This window comes from Lissotriton vulgaris, chromosome 9, assembly GCF_964263255.1.
Source record: "Lissotriton vulgaris chromosome 9, aLisVul1.2, whole genome shotgun sequence".
Classification (NCBI taxonomy): domain Eukaryota; kingdom Metazoa; phylum Chordata; class Amphibia; order Caudata; family Salamandridae; genus Lissotriton; species Lissotriton vulgaris.
In genome coordinates, this window is record NC_141697.1 from 834143901 (window position 1) to 834164819 (window position 20919).

General features: G+C 47.0%; 1 protein-coding gene across 1 annotated transcript in view; it reads left to right on the top strand.

Moving 5' to 3' along the window:
- LOC147692327 (gastric inhibitory polypeptide receptor-like) overlaps nt 1-7400 on the top strand; it is a 1656621-nt gene extending 1649221 nt beyond the window's left edge. Inside the window, exon 13 of the mRNA XM_086939521.1 lies at nt 7068-7400. Coding sequence (XP_086795647.1) covers nt 7068-7400 — 333 coding nt within the window. The remainder of the gene's footprint in view (nt 1-7067) is intronic.
- The last annotated feature ends 13519 nt before the right edge of the window (nt 7401-20919 follow it).

The following is a 20919-nucleotide window of genomic DNA, read 5'->3' on the forward strand; positions in this document are numbered from 1 at the left end:
AATCCGTTATTTTATCTGTGTTAACCGTCCTGAAGTGTTCCGATTTTCTACATCTTATCTTTATCAATAAAATCTACTCTGTATGGTTTCTGTAATCCTCTGATTTTTACAAAATCTATTCCCAATTCATTTTCTGTTTTTCATGCAAGTTCCTAGCTCTCCAAGTAATACTTTTACAAATAAACATTAATTCATTATCTTGATAGGATTTTAGTCAATCTGAACCAATAGTCCCTAGAATCAATTCTTCCATATCTATCTTTAACCTAATCACATCCAAAGGTTGTTGTTCTGTGTCTTTCTTCGGCAAACTCCTTACCCAATCATTTTATTCTTCCGCAGTTGGACTCACAGGGGTCGCATTTAGTTCTACCCTATTTACACTTCCCTCTAGGGTTTCAGTTGCTTACTCAGTCCCAATAGGAATTTTATTTATTGGACTCTGATTAATTGTCAAATTCATAGGTGGAGTTGATCTAACCAAATATTTTTCCTCCCTGACTTCCATGATTATCTTTTCTCTTACTTTTTGCATGCTAGAATTCAAGGGAATGGTTAAGAAATGTTCGTCTATCTTTTGATTTTCAAACACTGGTATTACTGGACCTATAGTTACTGCGACAGTTACAGCTTCTATATTCTTTGTCAATTCTCTTATCTTTTCAGTCAACTCTCTTGTTGTTCTAGCTTGTTCGGTCGCATTAGGATTATCAGGTTCCACAGTCTGTGGTATTTTTTGTTTATTAAATTAACTATCTATTTCAGAAAATTGTTCAGGGCTTTTATTTATCACAGTTGCCATTGGCGGTGCATTTGGTGTCACCACCGCAGAAGCCTGTTGATATGGAGAGGGTCTTTTATTTAAAATGTCCTCCAGCAACTCATCATCAGTTTCACTAACTCTATACCCACACCTCTCTGATACTGCATACTTCTTCTTCTCTGTACACTTTTTCCCTGTTACTTCCTCAACTGTTCTAGAAGGAAACATGCCATCCGTCATATTAGCATACCTCCATCGGCTCATCCTGTCTTTATGACTCAAACCCTATACTCTCCCATGAATAAAACCATAATCCTTTGTACCTCGGCGTCTCTCTCTTTGATACATCTCATCTTCCCATTCACCTAGGGCTTCAAACTGAGTCGGTCTAGGTCTCAGTTCGGAGCTCATCATTTTGCCTGTACAGCTGTGCTAAACAAAGTTTTTGGAAATGCCAATGCTTCATCATTTTGAGTACATTTCGCCCAATTTTCTAACCAAATACAAGTATGATAGCCATATTTGATCATCTTATAAGATGCTGGTGTTTTCGGTGGAGTAAGCACTTCTCCTTCCCTCGGTACAACCTTTTTGTCTTTCTTAAAAAGATTCTTTAACTTCTCAAACCATGATGGTTTCTCTTTATCTCACTCATCATAATAAGCCATATTTTTTTAATAATGTTTGTCGAAGCAAATTCACACTACTCTCCTTCAATCTGCTCGACTATTCTGTCCTATCCCAGCGCAAATCACACCAATCAGAAATCTCTACATCACTCTCACACTGTCCTATTCCAGTGTGTCTTTACGCCAGTGCACCAATCAGAAAGCTCTTCGTTCTACCACAACTGGCCAATCCCAGTGCGGTCCTTGTTGACGTCAGCTCTACCTGCTTCTGCTGACCCCTCCTTTACAAAAGTTATCGGCACTAATTCTTAACTCGTTGGTTTGACAAAATGGATGAATTACAATGTAAAACACATTACCATTGTCTGTTTCTCTAGACAAAAGAGATAGTTTATTCAAACTTTTCAGAATACTGTTTGGTTCGATAAGTGTAGCAATTCCCTCTACCTTACGATTCTCTCAAACAAGAGGTAACCCTGTTTCTCTGGGGATAAAACACATGTGGAGACTACACTGCTCCTGAGAATTAAGGCCAAAGTTTCACAAGAAAACCTGTTGCTATTTCACCCAACGCAATTCATACATGAATTTCCCTAACATAACACAGTCCTGTGTAATCACCAAATTGAAATCAGACAATGGACAACTCCATGAGACTTCTCTTGTCACACGTGTCCACTTCCTACTTCCTGGAAGTTTCAAAATTCTGACTACATATAACATAATACAAACTCAACATAAAGGGGCCGAATCCGATTCGGGAAAAACCACTCCGATATGAATCATACCCTGCAACGTGCCCGTCCGTACGATGACGTACGATTCGTACCAGGAGCAGGACTCCGTATGAATCATACAAAGACCGTACAACTCTAATCTCCGCACGATTCTCCCTCGGAACCCGCTGTACGCGACATCCGTATGGTTCGAAGCAGGTTTTCCCAACCCAGCAAGTACGATTTGTGTCGGGTACGCACCGTACATCGCTTTATTTAAGGAGACTTAGGTGGAGACAGGTGGAGAAGTAGGTGTAGAAGCAGAGTACGCCTTGAAACCGATACAGAATGCCCCCCCCCGGGTACGGTGCGTACACCCCATGATCGCAGGGGTACGGTGCGTACCCCTGCGATCATGGCATGTACACACCGTACCCCATGATTGCAGGGTGTGCGCACTGTAGCCCTGCGATCATGGGGTGTACGCACCATACGGTGTGTATGTGATTGTGTGGTTGTCCATACGAATCGCCCTTACCTGACATGGACCGTACGAATTGCGTCCTCATACCCTGGTCCGGATCGTACTCGTCGGGTCGTACAGCATGTTTACGAATCATACGATTCACTGTGAGGGTCCGTGTCATACGGTTTCACCCTTGCAATTCGTACGGTTTGCGTCGATTTGTACGGATTGACGAGATACGGATTGTACTACGCGATTCGGACGGACGTGTACGATTCGTACGAAGAGGGCTCCAGATACGATTCGGACGGACGCTTTTTTTACCGAATCGGAATCGGCCCCAAAGTGTTAGAGATAGAAAAAACAATATTCAGTGATCCCCAAACTGACCTATAGAAACCATATCTCTGCTACCAAGAAATCTGATGCAGCTATTATAAACCTTTTCCTTATGACATCAACCTAGAAAACCCCTACACCTATTTATTCATATAAACTTGCGTCGGTGGGGCCCATGACACTGAATACACAAATTTACTCAGTTTTCTGAATTAATGATAAGTAGACAAGCTGCTGGAAAAAATTGTACCTTAATAAAATGACTGAATGGACACTATACACATTATATACATTAATCTTTGAAACTATCAGTTCTAAACATCAAGGTACTCTGCTATTCAGTCGATGGACCAACTAGTAGAATCAGTTGATGGCGATTAAGTCCAGCTCAATCACGATTAAAAAACCTTTAACATTTATTGATCATGATTAATTTAAGAATCACAGACTCAATTTAGAGTTAGCATATGATTTTATCTGAATTCATTGAATGAAAGTAAATAAGTAAAGTTTTATTGAACAAAAATATTTGACATTATCAGTAAGGATTTAGGTAAAAATTAAAATAGAAACGGAAAATACTCATTACTCTTGACCAAAGGGCGATGATGAGAATGGTTCACCAGAAAGAAGAATGAACCGCAGATCACAGGATAGATCTCCCGAAACTGACTGACTGTCCCTCTAACCTCCTCAGACGCAATCTCCTCCCAGGGCAACTCCCGCGAAGGTCTCATTCCTACTCACCATTAAAGTTCAAAGTCCAAAATGACAGAGTCTCTAGTAGCATCAGGATAGAAAAATGAAGGAATGTCGACCTAAAGTAAGCGCACACTTATTTATACCTTTTCCTCTAACTCGCCACACTCAAAATTTAAATCTTTTAGGGGCTGAATTCATTCTAATTGGTCCATTGGAGGGGTGGTGATGGTCACTTCATCTCTCTCCTTGTTCGAACTGGTTTGCAAACAATAAATGCATACAGTAGTTCTCATGATCCACAATATCCCAAGGAATTTTAATTTGTTAATATATTTATAACAAACTCCAATGGTTATCCTCTGTAGCTCGATTCTCCCATCCAGTTCCATACATAAATGCTGAACTCTTGACACGACTCTCATTACAGGTCAGGCTGGCCTTGACATCTCTCACTCCGGGCATAGGCCGTATACACGTGACTGGAGCATCCACTCTGCTCATGCGCGGGCCATCTTATTCGTCGCCCGCAATCCCATCCCTCTCCTGCAGCTTTTTTCAGGCATGGCCTACCAGGCCTGAACAAAACTAAGAAAAGAACAAACACAACAAAAATTAGACATAGAAAATAAGTCTTTCTGTTTACCACCCACCATTCTAATGACTTGTGTTAGATATTACCTAGCAAAAGCGACATTTAAAGCCATTTTACTTACCATCTGCATTTTTTGCCATAGTATCAATCAATCAATCATTTGTAAAGCGCACTACATACCTGCTAGGATCTCAAGGCACTGGGGGGTAGGACTGCTACTGATCGAACAGCCAGGTCTTGAGTTTCCTCCTGAAGGTCAGCAGGTCTTGGGTCTATCGTAGGCTCAGTGGGAGGGTGTTCCATGTCTTGGCGGTGAGGTGGGAAAAGGATCTCCCACCGGTGGTTGCTCTTCGGATGCGCAGGACGGGGGCGAGTGAGAGGTCGGTGGAGCGTATCTGGCAGTTGGGGATGTAGAAGGATAGCCATCTGTTGAGGTAGGCTGGGCCAGTCTTGTGGAGTGCCTTGTTTGCGTGGGTGAGGAACTTGAAGGATATCCTCTTGTTGACGGGGAGTCAGTGCATGTTGCTCAGGAGGGGGGTGATGTGGCTGTGGCGTGGTACGTCAAGGATCAGTCGTGCAAAGGCGTTTTGGATGCGTTGTAGTTGTTTGATGAGCTTGGTTGGGGCTCCCGCGTAGAGGGCGTTTCCGTACTTGAGTCTGCTGCTGACGAGGGGCTGGGTGACTGTCTTTCTTGTATTTCTCGGGATCCATCTGTAGATCTTGCGGAGCATGCGGAGGGTGTTGAAGCAGGAGGAGGAGATGGCATTCACTTGCTTGGTCATTGAGCGCATTGAGTTGAGGATGATTCCCAGATGATCTCGGAGGCTTTGGAATGGATTGGGGGAAGGCGGACACTCTGGGTTCTGCCAGAGAGGAAGGAGGTGGTCCAATCCAGAGCCTTGTCTCGGATCCCTGCGGCGAGGAGGGGGGCTTGTAGTGTGCGGTGGCAGACAGTGTCGAAGGTGGCAGAGAGGTCTAGAAGGATGAGTACTGCGGTCTCGGCGTTGTCCTGCAGGGTCCTTGTGTCGTCGGTGGCGGTGATGAGGGCAGTCCCTGGTTGCTGCAGAACGCTGACTGGGAAGGGTCCAGGATTCTGTTTTCTTTGTGGTATCTGGCTAGCTGTCTGTTGACGGTTTTCTCAATGACCTTTGCCGGGAAGGGGAGCAGAGCGATGGACCGCAAGTTCTTGAGGTCTCTTGGGTCTGCCTTCGGTTTTTTGAGTAGGGCGTTGATCTCGGCGTGTTTCCAGATCTCTGGGAAGGTCGCGGTCTCGAGGGAGAGATTGATGACGTTGCGCAGGTGGGGTGCGATGGAGCTGCTTGCTCTGTTGAAGACGTGGTGCGGTAATGGGTCTGACGGAGAGCCGGAGTGGATTGAGCGCATGGTCTCGATGGTGTTATCGATGCTCACACTGGCCCAGGCTAGCAGGGGGTCGGGTCGATGGTGTACGGAGGGTCTGTTGTGCTGCTGTCTGATGGGGCTGTCTGGGTGTTAAAGCTGTCATGGATGTCTGCTATCTTGCGGTGGAAGAAGGTGGCGAGGGAGTCGCACAGGGCTTGCGACTGCGAGATTTCGTTGGTGTTGGAGCTGGGTTTGGAGAGTTCCTTCACGATGTTGAAGAACTCCTTGCTATTGTGTGCGCTGTTGTCGAGGCGGTTTTTGAAGGAGGTCTTCTTGGCCGTCCTAATGAGATGGTGGTGCTTGCGGATGGCGTCCTTGTGTGCTGCGTGGCTGTCCGGAGTTTGTTCACTGTACCATTTCTTTTCTAGTTTCCGGCAGGCTTGCTTGAGGCTAGGAGTTCTGGGGTGAACCAGCTGGCCTTCTTGCTGGTATCTCTGAGGGGGGGTTTCTTCAGCGGGGCGAGGGTGTTGGTGCAGTCCTTGATCCAGCGTCTCAGGCTGTGGGCAGCGTCATCGGTGTTGGAGAATTCAGTGGGTGGGCTGAGAGCGAGGTTTGCGTGTAGTTGGTCTTCTGTGATGTTGCTCCATCAGCATCGGGGGAACTGTTGAGTGTGGTGGTGTGCGGTGGTGTGTGGTGGGTTTCTGGAAGGTGAAGTGGATGCAACGGTGGTCGGTCCAGAGGAGTTTGGTGGTGTGGCTGATGGAGACGTATGGGCTTGAGGAGAAGACGGGGTAGAGCGTGTGGCCGGCCGAGTGGGTGGGCGTTGTGACGAGTTGTTTCAGCCCGAGGTTGGCGAGGTTATCGATCAGGGTTGTGGAGTTGTTGTCATTGTTGTTCTGAAGGTGAAAGTTCAAGTCTCCGAGGAGGCTGTAGTCAGTGGAGGTCAATGTGTGCTGATCAAGTTGGCGATAGAGTCGCTGAACTGGGGGTGGGGCCCGGGGGTCGGCAGACGAGGGTGCCTCTGAGGCTGGAATTAGGGTCTGTGTGGATCTGGAAATGCATGTGTTCGGCGGTGCTGAGCGCGTTGTCGGTGCTAGTCGAGACCCTGATACTTTTCTTGTGGACGATGGCAGTATAAGTATAATTTTACTACACAACAAAATCCATGTAATTTTACTCTATTTATTATGCAAATGACAAAACCTATGTTATTTTAATCTACACTTGTAAGTAAATTCGATTTTGCAAAGCTAGTTAGTTTCCCACATGTAGTGTCTAATAAAGGTGTATTTGTTGATTAGTACATACGTTCAGTTAGTATCATTAAAGTTTTGAGGTAATTAATTTCCAAGGGGTAGAAAAATATTTTGTTTCCCCTGCTCCATCACCACCCAGCACTATACAATGTGTGCATAGGCTTGGTATTTATCTTAATTCTTTTTTATAAGTAGTTGCACATAGCTTGCTTTTATTTTTACTGTGACATCTTCCTCACCACCTTTCTTAACCATTTTCACAGGTCCAGACAGAGATATGCAGAAAGTGGCAGCAGCGGAAGGTGGGGATGAATTTGTTGAAGGAGAACCCCACTGCATGTAGCCCCAAGCTGAAGCATCATCAACCCAGCTGTGCCAGCTGCAACCGCAATACTGTGATTCAGGGCCGCCGTTACTCCAAAAAATGCTCCAACATCAGCTCAGGCAACTTTCTGTCTGCCAATCACCATCCCAGCACAAAGGGATGCAAGGTGTGCGACTATATTTCAAGCAAGGAACAGGGGCTCTGTTCCCTCAAGGAGGCAACCCCCAAAACCCACAATTTGAGCAGAAAGTTTTCAGAAAGTTACTGTTGAACAAGAATGCAGAGGCGTTCATAAACAGTTCAGTTTGTTGAACAATGTTTAAATACCTGTCATGTTACTGTCAAAATGGTAGGCTTTTGTTTATGACTTGTACTTGTGCTGTGTAATACAGTGAAGAAATCACGGTAGTTCTCACTTAAGCTCAAATGCCAAGGTATCTGAGGTCTATGCCAAAAGACTGCTTTGCAGCTACACGGTATTGTGAAATCAGACAGGCTGCCATGAAGTGCCACACACTTCTAAATAATTCTCACAGGTGCCACCATGCATATCTACTTTGGCAAACAGCACCTGAATTGGTCATGGGGTGTGCCACGAGATACGTCAGATATATTCAATGCCATCAAATTGGTTTGCCAAGATAGTTTCTTTCAGAGAGGATTTTAATGACAAGCCATCAGACAGTTTTAGTCTGAAATGTGGTTACATGTAGATGGATGATAGTGACTGTTCCACCATTCCAACATGATGCTTTTTAGGTACAGGAATCTTAAAATAAGTTCCATTCTAACACCTGCCTAGGAAGGTTGAAATCATCCTGGCTGTTCTCATCGTCATTTTTTTTATTTCAGTGTATATTTATTAAAGATGTTTCAAAAACCTAAAACAAAAAAATTACATGATCTGGTGTACAAATACGCATACAGTGATAATATAAAAGGTCAAAAGTAAGAACTCCTTCGTAACTAATGAACGAGAGGTTGACAACAACATACCAATGAGCAACCTTGAGAGTTAGATGAAAAAAGGGATGTAAAGAGTAAGAAAAGAGAAAATAGAGAACTAGAGACAAGTGCCAACTTAGGTAGTATGACTTCAGGGGTTTAATTGTTTACAAGTAAAAGTATATAGACTATTCTATAGTAATTTAGAGAGGAGGTATTAAAGCTGGTAATATGTACGATATTATCAGCACTCCTAACATAACAGACCCAGGGCCGTCTTGTGTGATACATGATATTATTATAATTTTACCACCCTCAAAGGATATTTTTCATGCCAGTTGTGAGTAACAGAACCAATAAATAAAAGTCCCATCTGTTGGGAGTAGGTTTCGATATAATTGTTGAAGGGCTTAGAGTAACAATGATATGATTCGGATTAAACGTGGTATTGAATATTTAATTGATGGTACGTTCTACATGTTCTAAGTAGGAGTGAATGTGTTTACTGGAGAAAATGAGGTGTTCCCCACTGATTCATAACCATGCCAGCAGAGGGTCGAGTCAACTAAGCCTAGTTTCTGTAATCTCGTTGGGGTCCAAAAAACTGAGTAAATGGTCTCATATTTGCATTGTGAGAGGACATTTTATGGCGGGGAACAGTATTCCATTGTGTTCCTATTTTGTTTGTGGTGGTGGGGGAATGTTATTGGTTTTACAAGTCTCTATCTATTTTTCCTGTATATGCGGAGTGGAGTGTCAAAACAAAGAAGTTTCTCTAAACATTTACAAACCGTAGAGGCGATATGCCCTTTGCTGGAGATAGATTAGAGAAATGGCATACAGTCAGTGCATTTATGGTACCTAGCTTCCTTATAGCAACTTTAATTTTCAGAAAACGATATAACTCCGTGGAGTGACTCTTGAATTCCTCACCGATCATGGTGAAGGAAAGAGCGACTTGGAGGAACCAAGGTCTTTGATAAGTAGGATGCCGGAATTTGTTTAGAGTTTCCAGAAGTCTGGTTTAGGGTTTATTTTAATATGCAGATTGAGCGAAATAGAGAAAACATCCAATATTTACAGTTTGTTCTGAAAACATTTGTTCTCTAATTTTATGGTTAAGCTGGTGATAGAGGTGCAGGTCACCCAAATAGTCTTTTACCATACTCACCTGGGCCCATAAACAATAAACACACTTAATCAGGTAACCTTCGCTCTACTACCAGGGTATTTTACTAATTTAGGACTTTTGACCTCTATACCTTGACTTACCAATCCATGTCACGGTACCTAAAGTCCTAAGGGATCAAAGGTGTTAGAATAATAGGTAGAAAAAAAATACAATTTGCACTCATATAATAACCACAAACTCGGGAAAAGTTTAAACTCTTTATCTAAAATTTTTAAATGTCATGATCCAAGCATTAAACATTAAACATTTCTCGAATTGGAAGATAATGATTAAAGTGAAAATATGTAAAGATTTAATAAGACAGTCTTTATGCATTTGACATGAGGGAGGGTAGAGAGAGGTAAAGAATACAATGACGAACCCACATTTAATATTTACCTAGAATGGTGTGAAGACCAACCCTGGTCACGGGTCAGTAAAGGACAGAACCCCAAAAGTGCAAGTCCCAGCGAGACAACAGGTGCCGACCAGAAAATCCGGACAGGTGCAACCAGATTGGATCAGGATAGAACCGCCACAGGCTAAGACCGGCACCCACAGTTAAAGTTGATACGCAAGCGCTACAACCCTCACTGCAGCTAACAGCCAAACCCCGATTGGGTTATCGAATTCTCCAACAGAGTGCTCCGCCAGCACCCTTGCTCCCAGAACCCTGATTGGGTTATCAAACCTTCTGACAGAGTGCTTCGCCAGCACCTCTGCTCTCGATCATATATTAAGTGTGTTGGGTCAGTGACAGGTCAGCTATTCGGACAAGTCAGACAAATTAAATAGCTAAGCCTACTCTAATTATACAATTTTCCAGGGCAGTATACCACCCCCCAATGTTGCAAGTGTAAGAATCCCCAATTTTGATTGGATAAAAGAAGGAGGAGAGGTCATCACACCATACCAAAATGAAACTTTTGCGATGAATATTAATATTTGCGTTCCCGCCCATCAATTTTATTTTCCCATGCATTTTTATTCCACCCATCAGTGAATGTATCAAATTTGGGTTCAATGTAGTCGACATTTTAGTACAGCTTCCTTCACAGGGGTCAGGAGGTAAAGTTCCCAGAGTTTTCACAGTCGAGTCTGATCTTGGCACTAGTTCAATGCCATAGCTGGTAGACTCGAATGAATTTCAGTTCATGCGCGGTGTGGGTTTTCAATATGGAGGCACAGCACATCCCAGGCCCGAATATTGTTACATGAAAAAATAGAAAGAAACTGTTTTAGTACAGAGAAATAAATGAATGCACTGTATACCACCTATTTCTACTCTATTACCATTATTTTTAATTTAAGTATTGCGTTAGAAATTAGGCAGAACGAACAGCTTAGCAAAAGCAGCGGTGCAAGCTTCTTGCATGTGAGAACACAGAACAGACATCTTAGTTCTGGTGCGCAGAAGCAAAAGATTCCCTCCAAGCGAAAGATACGTTATGACATGTGAATGTGACCGACGCATGCGCAATAGAAAATCCCGCGTAGCAGTGGCCATGTTAATGCAAGCTGATTATAGTTAGTAAAACACATAGGCAAGCTTCACTCGGATACCCAATATGAAGTGTAATGCAATTATTCGTTCACAAAACATATTAGTTAGTACATTACAAGTTATTTAGAGAAGGCTGATTACGAGCAATTCGCTTTACGTGCAAATCCTTGCTCCATCACTGGTATCTTTTAGGATCAAGTAAGAGTAAGGTACTTTTACTTGTTATAGAGGAAAGTACATTCACCATGGCGAACGGTTTAATCAGGTCCCCTTCAATGTCAACCCTTGTGGGATAGGGGGATAGCTTTGAGTTTAACCGATGGTACCTTCCCTTGCAAGAAATACAGTTTTCATAGTTGATAAAGTTCAGTATCCACAGACCGCCTTTTAATTTATTCATTTTACGTTTGCATAGTGAAATTAAATTTCTCTCCTTTGTTGTCAAGACGCTACAAGAGGGAGGAAATGTTTATCTGTTAATTGGACAGATCTAAAAGACTAGAGTACGTTCCCACAGGAATAGAATGGGCATGAGGTAAGTATTTAAACATGACAGTTTAATAATTCATGCTGTCGGCATGCTGTCAATGAACATAATCATATTGTGAAACTAGACAACCACATTACCTTGCATTCCTTACTGAGCATAGCCATGATATTACGATTGGGACCTTGGGTCAATCTCTAATCCTGATAGAGGTGCCAACCAGGCAACCAAAAAGGTATGGGGTAAATGTATCATCGTTTGATGCAGTGTAACATAGTATGACTATCAAAATATCATGCGTTCCTGCTCTCTCACTGTGCTGGCGTACTCAGTTCAGCCAAACGCCAATGCAGGCACCCTTGTGTCATAGTGCAAGGGTGACTGTGTTGCAGACAGGGTTGTTTCAGCAACCAATAGAGGCAGTTTCCTCTTTCTTAGTGTGCTGCATTCTGCAGCACACTTAGAGAAAAAGATGCAGAGAAGTAAAGAGATTTCTCCTTGTGCACCACTATCGGGAAGGCGTTGCATTTTGAAGCATCCACAGGTTTGCCTTTCTTGGTAAATCTGAGAATGTGCCATAACACATGGGTGGAAGCACAGGAATACCTGCATGCCACCCATGTAATGCTTTCCCAGAGTAACGCTATGCAGAGACTTGCGCTGCAATGAGTTACTCCAGATTTACCAGGGCTACACAAGGGGGGCTTCTATGGTTTAGTAAATCTGACTTAAGGGTATAGTTGCCCTTGCATCACCCTGCTGTCGCAAGGAGAAAACAATCCTATGATAATCTGGCCTATATTTCTAAAATGGTGCGTTAAAAACACCAATCTTGTAAAACACCGAATGATAATGCATTTCTCAAAAATCAAATTAGATAATTACTGGAGGTTAACAATGCACCAGTTCACCCCAACTGAATGCTATATGCAGCGACAATTGCCCAAATTAGCAGTAAAGTCTTACAGCAATGTAGTGTACAGCTAAACAGCAGACCAGTAGTGAAGTTCAGAGTTTAGATCAATAAAAGGTCTGAGGGCATGGCTACATAGTGGGCACGAATTGCACTAGAGGAGAAAAAGCAGGAATATAATCCTTAGCAGTGTTCCTCAATTATTAGTAAAGTAAAATTTTAGCAGAAAAAGGTTTTGCCACGGTGGATGCGCTTGGAATGTCTACAGGATGGCTGAGAAAAAAGGATTGTGCACACTCATTTAGACTTAGAGAGTATGCAACCCGCCCACACCCCATAAGCAGATTGCCACACCTGGATACAGGAAAGCCCACACTCAGAATTGAACAGGTCTCCTTTAAAAAATAACTGATACCAGCAGGAGGGTGTGACCTCCCCTGGAGGTCTAAAAGGCTGAGTCCGGGACCAACTAGAAATGTTGAGGGGGGGGTTTTCGCACTCCGACTCACCCACCAGCAGGTGTGCCCCAGGAGCATCATGGACGATGCAGTCTCTTAATAGCGTGTGCGCTATTGCGTTGAAGTGTGTCGTAGCAGGGTTGCAGCACCAACTCTGGACACCGGTGTTTCGGAATTCTTGTTCCTCGTCAGCAGAGTGTAGGTTTTTCGGGATTAGCTGTGCAGGCTGCCAAGTGTTCTCAGGTTTGTACCTCTCTGGCGCGGGTGCGAGTTCCGAGCTCGTCAGCTCTAGCTCAGGGGAGCCAATCAGTGTTGAGGGGGGGGTTTTCGCACTCCGACTCACCCACCAGCAGGTGTGCCCCAGGAGCATCATGGACGATGCAGTCTCTTAATAGCGTGTGCGCTATTGCGTTGAAGTGTGTCGTAGCAGGGTTGCAGCACCAACTCTGGACACCGGTGTTTCGGAATTCTTGTTCCTCGTCAGCAGAGTGTAGGTTTTTCGGGATTAGCTGTGCAGGCTGCCAAGTGTTCTCAGGTTTGTACCTCTCTGGCGCGGGTGCGAGTTCCGAGCTCGTCAGCTCTAGCTCAGGGGAGCCAATCAGTGTTGAGGGGGGGGTTTTCGCACTCCGACTCACCCACCAGCAGGTGTGCCCCAGGAGCATCATGGACGATGCAGTCTCTTAATAGCGTGTGCGCTATTGCGTTGAAGTGTGTCGTAGCAGGGTTGCAGCACCAACTCTGGACACCGGTGTTTCGGAATTCTTGTTCCTCGTCAGCAGAGTGTAGGTTTTTCGGGATTAGCTGTGCAGGCTGCCAAGTGTTCTCAGGTTTGTACCTCTCTGGCGCGGGTGCGAGTTCCGAGCTCGTCAGCTCTAGCTCAGGGGAGCCAATCAGTGTTGAGGGGGGGGTTTTCGCACTCCGACTCACCCACCAGCAGGTGTGCCCCAGGAGCATCATGGACGATGCAGTCTCTTAATAGCGTGTGCGCTATTGCGTTGAAGTGTGTCGTAGCAGGGTTGCAGCACCAACTCTGGACACCGGTGTTTCGGAATTCTTGTTCCTCGTCAGCAGAGTGTAGGTTTTTCGGGATTAGCTGTGCAGGCTGCCAAGTGTTCTCAGGTTTGTACCTCTCTGGCGCGGGTGCGAGTTCCGAGCTCGTCAGCTCTAGCTCAGGGGAGCCAATCAGTGTTGAGGGGGGGGTTTTCGCACTCCGACTCACCCACCAGCAGGTGTGCCCCAGGAGCATCATGGACGATGCAGTCTCTTAATAGCGTGTGCGCTATTGCGTTGAAGTGTGTCGTAGCAGGGTTGCAGCACCAACTCTGGACACCGGTGTTTCGGAATTCTTGTTCCTCGTCAGCAGAGTGTAGGTTTTTCGGGATTAGCTGTGCAGGCTGCCAAGTGTTCTCAGGTTTGTACCTCTCTGGCGCGGGTGCGAGTTCCGAGCTCGTCAGCTCTAGCTCAGGGGAGCCAATCAGTGTTGAGGGGGGGGGTTTCGCACTCCGACTCACCCACCAGCAGGTGTGCCCCAGGAGCATCATGGACGATGCAGTCTCTTAATAGCGTGTGCGCTATTGCGTTGAAGTGTGTCGTAGCAGGGTTGCAGCACCAACTCTGGACACCGGTGTTTCGGAATTCTTGTTCCTCGTCAGCAGAGTGTAGGTTTTTCGGGATTAGCTGTGCAGGCTGCCAAGTGTTCTCAGGTTTGTACCTCTCTGGCGCGGGTGCGAGTTCCGAGCTCGTCAGCTCTAGCTCAGGGGAGCCAATCAGTGTTGAGGGGGGGGTTTTCGCACTCCGACTCACCCACCAGCAGGTGTGCCCCAGGAGCATCATGGACGATGCAGTCTCTTAATAGCGTGTGCGCTATTGCGTTGAAGTGTGTCGTAGCAGGGTTGCAGCACCAACTCTGGACACCGGTGTTTCGGAATTCTTGTTCCTCGTCAGCAGAGTGTAGGTTTTTCGGGATTAGCTGTGCAGGCTGCCAAGTGTTCTCAGGTTTGTACCTCTCTGGCGCGGGTGCGAGTTCCGAGCTCGTCAGCTCTAGCTCAGGGGAGCCAATCAGTGTTGAGGGGGGGGTTTTCGCACTCCGACTCACCCACCAGCAGGTGTGCCCCAGGAGCATCATGGACGATGCAGTCTCTTAATAGCGTGTGCGCTATTGCGTTCAAGTGTGTCGTAGCAGGGTTGCAGCACCAACTCTGGACACCGGTGTTTCGGAATTCTTGTTCCTCGTCAGCAGAGTGTAGGTTTTTCGGGATTAGCTGTGCAGGCTGCCAAGTGTTCTCAGGTTTGTACCTCTCTGGCGCGGGTGCGAGTTCCGAGCTCGTCAGCTCTAGCTCAGGGGAGCCAATCAGTGTTGAGGGGGGGGTTTTCGCACTCCGACTCACCCACCAGCAGGTGTGCCCCAGGAGCATCATGGACGATGCAGTCTCTTAATAGCGTGTGCGCTATTGCGTTGAAGTGTGTCGTAGCAGGGTTGCAGCACCAACTCTGGACACCGGTGTTTCGGAATTCTTGTTCCTCGTCAGCAGAGTGTAGGTTTTTCGGGATTAGCTGTGCAGGCTGCCAAGTGTTCTCAGGTTTGTACCTCTCTGGCGCGGGTGCGAGTTCCGAGCTCGTCAGCTCTAGCTCAGGGGAGCCAATCAGTGTTGAGGGGGGGGTTTTCGCACTCCGACTCACCCACCAGCAGGTGTGCCCCAGGAGCATCATGGACGATGCAGTCTCTTAATAGCGTGTGCGCTATTGCGTTGAAGTGTGTCGTAGCAGGGTTGCAGCACCAACTCTGGACACCGGTGTTTCGGAATTCTTGTTCCTCGTCAGCAGAGTGTAGGTTTTTCGGGATTAGCTGTGCAGGCTGCCAAGTGTTCTCAGGTTTGTACCTCTCTGGCGCGGGTGCGAGTTCCGAGCTCGTCAGCTCTAGCTCAGGGGAGCCAATCAGTGTTGAGGGGGGGGTTTTCGCACTCCGACTCACCCACCAGCAGGTGTGCCCCAGGAGCATCATGGACGATGCAGTCTCTTAATAGCGTGTGCGCTATTGCGTTGAAGTGTGTCGTAGCAGGGTTGCAGCACCAACTCTGGACACCGGTGTTTCGGAATTCTTGTTCCTCGTCAGCAGAGTGTAGGTTTTTCGGGATTAGCTGTGCAGGCTGCCAAGTGTTCTCAGGTTTGTACCTCTCTGGCGCGGGTGCGAGTTCCGAGCTCGTCAGCTCTAGCTCAGGGGAGCCAATCAGTGTTGAGGGGGGGGTTTTCGCACTCCGACTCACCCACCAGCAGGTGTGCCCCAGGAGCATCATGGACGATGCAGTCTCTTAATAGCGTGTGCGCTATTGCGTTGAAGTGTGTCGTAGCAGGGTTGCAGCACCAACTCTGGACACCGGTGTTTCGGAATTCTTGTTCCTCGTCAGCAGAGTGTAGGTTTTTCGGGATTAGCTGTGCAGGCTGGCAAGTGTTCTCAGGTTTGTACCTCTCTGGCGCGGGTGCGAGTTCCGAGCTCGTCAGCTCTAGCTCAGGGGAGCCAATCAGTGTTGAGGGGGGGGTTTTCGCACTCCGACTCACCCACCAGCAGGTGTGCCCCAGGAGCATCATGGACGATGCAGTCTCTTAATAGCGTGTGCGCTATTGCGTTGAAGTGTGTCGTAGCAGGGTTGCAGCACCAACTCTGGACACCGGTGTTTCGGAATTCTTGTTCCTCGTCAGCAGAGTGTAGGTTTTTTGGGATTAGCTGTGCAGGCTGCCAAGTGTTCTCAGGTTTGTACCTCTCTGGCGCGGGTGCGAGTTCCGAGCTCGTCAGCTCTAGCTCAGGGGAGCCAATCAGTGTTGAGGGGGGGGTTTTCGCACTCCGACTCACCCACCAGCAGGTGTGCCCCAGGAGCATCATGGACGATGCAGTCTCTTAATAGCGTGTGCGCTATTGCGTTGAAGTGTGTCGTAGCAGGGTTGCAGCACCAACTCTGGACACCGGTGTTTCGGAATTCTTGTTCCTCGTCAGCAGAGTGTAGGTTTTTCGGGATTAGCTGTGCAGGCTGCCAAGTGTTCTCAGGTTTGTACCTCTCTGGCGCGGGTGCGAGTTCCGAGCTCGTCAGCTCTAGCTCAGGGGAGCCAATCAGTGTTGAGGGGGGGGTTTTCGCACTCCGACTCACCCACCAGCAGGTGTGCCCCAGGAGCATCATGGACGATGCAGTCTCTTAATAGCGTGTGCGCTATTGCGTTGAAGTGTGTCGTAGCAGGGTTGCAGCACCAACTCTGGACACCGGTGTTTCGGAATTCTTGTTCCTCGTCAGCAGAGTGTAGGTTTTTCGGGATTAGCTGTGCAGGCTGCCAAGTGTTCTCAGGTTTGTACCTCTCTGGCGCGGGTGCGAGTTCCGAGCTCGTCAGCTCTAGCTCAGGGGAGCCAATCAGTGTTGAGGGGGGGGTTTTCGCACTCCGACTCACCCACCAGCAGGTTGCCCAAATTAGCAGTAAAGTCTTACAGCAATGTAGTGTACAGCTAAACAGCAGACCAGTAGTGAAGTTCAGAGTTTAGATCAATAAAAGGTCTGAGGGCATGGCTACATAGTGGGCACGAATTGCACTAGAGGAGAAAAAGCAGGAATATAATCCTTAGCAGTGTTCCTCAATTATTAGTAAAGTAAAATTTTAGCAGAAAAAGGTTTTGCCACGGTGGATGCGCTTGGAATGTCTACAGGATGGCTGAGAAAAAAGGATTGTGCACACTCATTTAGACTTAGAGAGTATGCAACCCGTCCACACCCCATAAGCAGATTGCCACACCTGGATACAGGAAAGCCCACACTCAGAATTGAACAGGTCTCCTTTAAAAAATAACTGATACCAGCAGGAGGGTGTGACCTCCCCTGGAGGTCTAAAAGGCTGAGTCCGGGACCAACTAGAAATGGCCTTGGTTGCCACACATCAGTAGCAAGGGAATCCTTGCGCAACCCGAGGGTCTGATGGTGCTGTCAAAGATGATTTACAGTGTTGCCAAACTGGGTTAAGACTGGGGGTCCCCGATTTATAACTGTATGATCGATTTATGTTGACTTTCGCTCATGAATTCTGGCGTATATCAATAGTTGATTTACTATGGGCGTGGCCAAGCCGAGCTGCAAAATGGGCATTTGGTGAAGGGGCTCTGCCGGCCGAGCCTAAAATTTCCGTCATTTATGCGGACAACCCTAACCATCCTGTACTGAAACCGGATCGAGTGTTTGCTGTGTGGCCAGGAGCACACACTCCTGCAAACTGAAGCTGAGCTGGACTGCCTGACCTGCCTTGTGGACCTGCGGCGGTCTGGGGTGCGTACCCCTGTGGCTGTGCAACGGCGCGCCTTGGCGTGGCCACTTACCCGGTGCTCCTGCTGACCACGCTAGGCATTGCTGAGGAGCCGGCTGGGGTGTGCTCTGTGACCGGGATGGGCCATGGAGTTCTGCAGGGCTGAGCGCTGGAGGCCCCTTGCGGCGAGCTGCGGTGGAATACAACTGTCCGGTGAGTCCTGCCGTGCAGCTGCTGGGTGGGCTACGCGGCTGAGTGCGTTCGATGTGCCAGCTGCCTAGACCGCTGCTGTTTCTCTGGTGGGGTGCTGAGGTCCTTGCGGCTATTTGCGGACAAGCCAGTGCGGACCCCGCTGCGGCCTCCGGTGCGACCTCCCTCTGGTTACACGACCTCAGCCGGGAGACCGGGGGGGTCTCATCACACTGGCCAACTGGTGTCTGAGAGAGGCCTGAACACATTGCACAACACGCCGGGAGCTGAGAGACCCTGCAGAACGCTTGTGAAGACATACACGTAGCCTGTTGGGTGCACCGAGAGCCACATTTCAACAAAGCGCTGCATACCGCAACTGCAGGGAAGCACTGCAAAGCACGCCAAGCTACAAGAATGTACACGTGTGGAAAACGAGAAGGAGGGCAGGGCAAGTGCTGGGCACCATAAATCCCCACTTGCACTAGTCATTGTACAGCTGTGAGCTCTGGGTGCCCGCCCAGCTTGCTCTGCCTATGCCCAAGTGGCATGGTGACAACGTTGCAGATCCTCACTGCATGCGTGTCCAACTGCTCTAAAGTCGCAAATGAAGTACTTCACCAGCAGCCCGTGCAAAACCCAGTTAGCCAGTGAAGGGGCACGTGTGGAGGCCGGGCTGACTGTCTGAGGACGGGGCCTGTTAGGTGCATATCGTTGCAGTGTTTCAGACTTGGGCTGAAGTGAAAAATATCATGGGGAAAACAGATGTTAATCAGCCCAAACTAAACTTCGACAAGAGGTCACCACAACAGCAAGAGGGTGGACTCGTGCCATCTTCCGTGGAGCCAGAAACAACAATGGATACGGACCAGGAAGATGACATTAGGTCCAAGTTGAAGGAGGTCAAAGTCAGCCTGCATGCAATTGACTCAAAAATAGACTCCATGGCGGCACGAATGGGCCAAGTCACTCAAAGGGTAGAAAAACATAAAGCTAGAATTGACACACTTGAAACTAGAGTCTCAGACTTCAATGGCTGTCGAACCGAAACGCACAAGCAAATGCTACGCATGGATGAAGTTCTTAACCTCATCAATGAAAAAAACGAAAACCTGGTGGCCAAGTCAAGAAGAAATAATGTATGCATTACAGGGATTCCGGAGACATCGAACATTACAAACATAGAGAAATATGTTGAAGCTATGTTAAAAGACCTATTTGGAAAAGATGTTTCTGATATGTTTCTGGTAGAATGCGCCCACCGTACACTGGGCCCCAGGCCGCCGCCTGGTGACCAACCCCGTTCGATTCTTGCTTGCCTCCTAAATGACAGAGATAGAGATACTGTTTTAAGAATGGCCCACGAGCAGGGATCAATACAATAACAGGGAAACTTAATCGCCTTGCATCTGGACTCCAGGCGGTCCAGGCGGCTCACAGAGAGTTGATCCTGGCAAAAAAACTGCTTAATAAATCTGGCACCAAATATGCACTTCTTTATCCTGCCAAGCTCCATGTTCACGCCAGTAGCAGACCCCTAATATTTACAGACGCTAATGCAGCGCTCAAGTTTGCTAAGCAAGATGCAAGGAAAAATCAGAGTACAAATGAAGAGAAAAGTATGGTTCAGTGGGCAACTAAGCAATAATGATTGTATTGCATAATGCCTTTTGTCCTGGGCGCTTTTCTCATATCCCAGGGGTGGGGTAACATGCTTTGTAGGGGTTTGGTTGCTTACACCCCCACCTGGTAGATTAGTTACTCATGCTACCTTCCCAGAACTGAAACTGTACTGCTCATGTTAGCTCCAATTTCACAAATAGAATGTTTCATGTAATTGTTAGGCCAGAACTGCTGAATGCCGGCAGCCCTACGGTCCCCTTTGGATAATTCCCAACAGCCCTAATCTACACAGGGCATTTTCACAGTTGGGGTCGGTTAAAGGGAATGATAACAGAACCTGATTGGGGGATTGGTGTTGGTGGGGGGAGGGCTGGGAATGTTAGGTTTTACTGGTTTTTACTGCAAAAAGCAGTGCCAGTGAGTTAATCGCTCTCAGACATAGCGAAATGTTCACACAATTCATATTAATTATTCACCAGACATGGAGGGAAACCGGATTATGGGTCACAGCCTGCTATAGAGAATATTATACATCAAGACCGATACTCTTACACAAACACGAATATATGCGGCACAAAGGCTTAGATGTCATCATTAAAATGCATTACCTGAAACGTAACCGGTCTGACTCACCATAGAAAATCCAGATACGTACACTCTTACCTAATCAGACACGAAGCAGACATCTGCCTTTTACAGGAAACTCACCTAAAAGACACAGCTCGCTCTAGACAGACCTCAAATAGATGGGCGGATGTGTATATGATCCACTACTCTAGTTACTCCTGTGGGGTGGCAATTCGGATACGGAGATAAATCCCTTGGAAAATGCAACAAGTGGTCAGGGACCCTGAAGGTTGCTTTATAATATTACGTGTTGCAATTCAAGCTCAACAGATCATCATCACCAACCCATATGAACCTAACTCTGACATCCCCAAATGTTTCTATTGAGTGTGGTACAAGGTACAGACATTGGGAGATGCTGCAATACTGTGGGGAGGTGACTTTAATGTAGTTTTATCACCCTTTCTTGACAGGCACGCTTCTCCCGCATGCATCATCCAGAGGCAGCTGCTGTCCAATTGAAGGACATATGGCGCATATGCAACCAAAAATCCAGTGAGGGCACATGCAGAACGCAACAACACAAAGCATGGTCCAGGCTAGATTTCTGGTTAACCCCCAAAGCCCTACACTCCTGGGCAACCAATGTTACACACCACCCC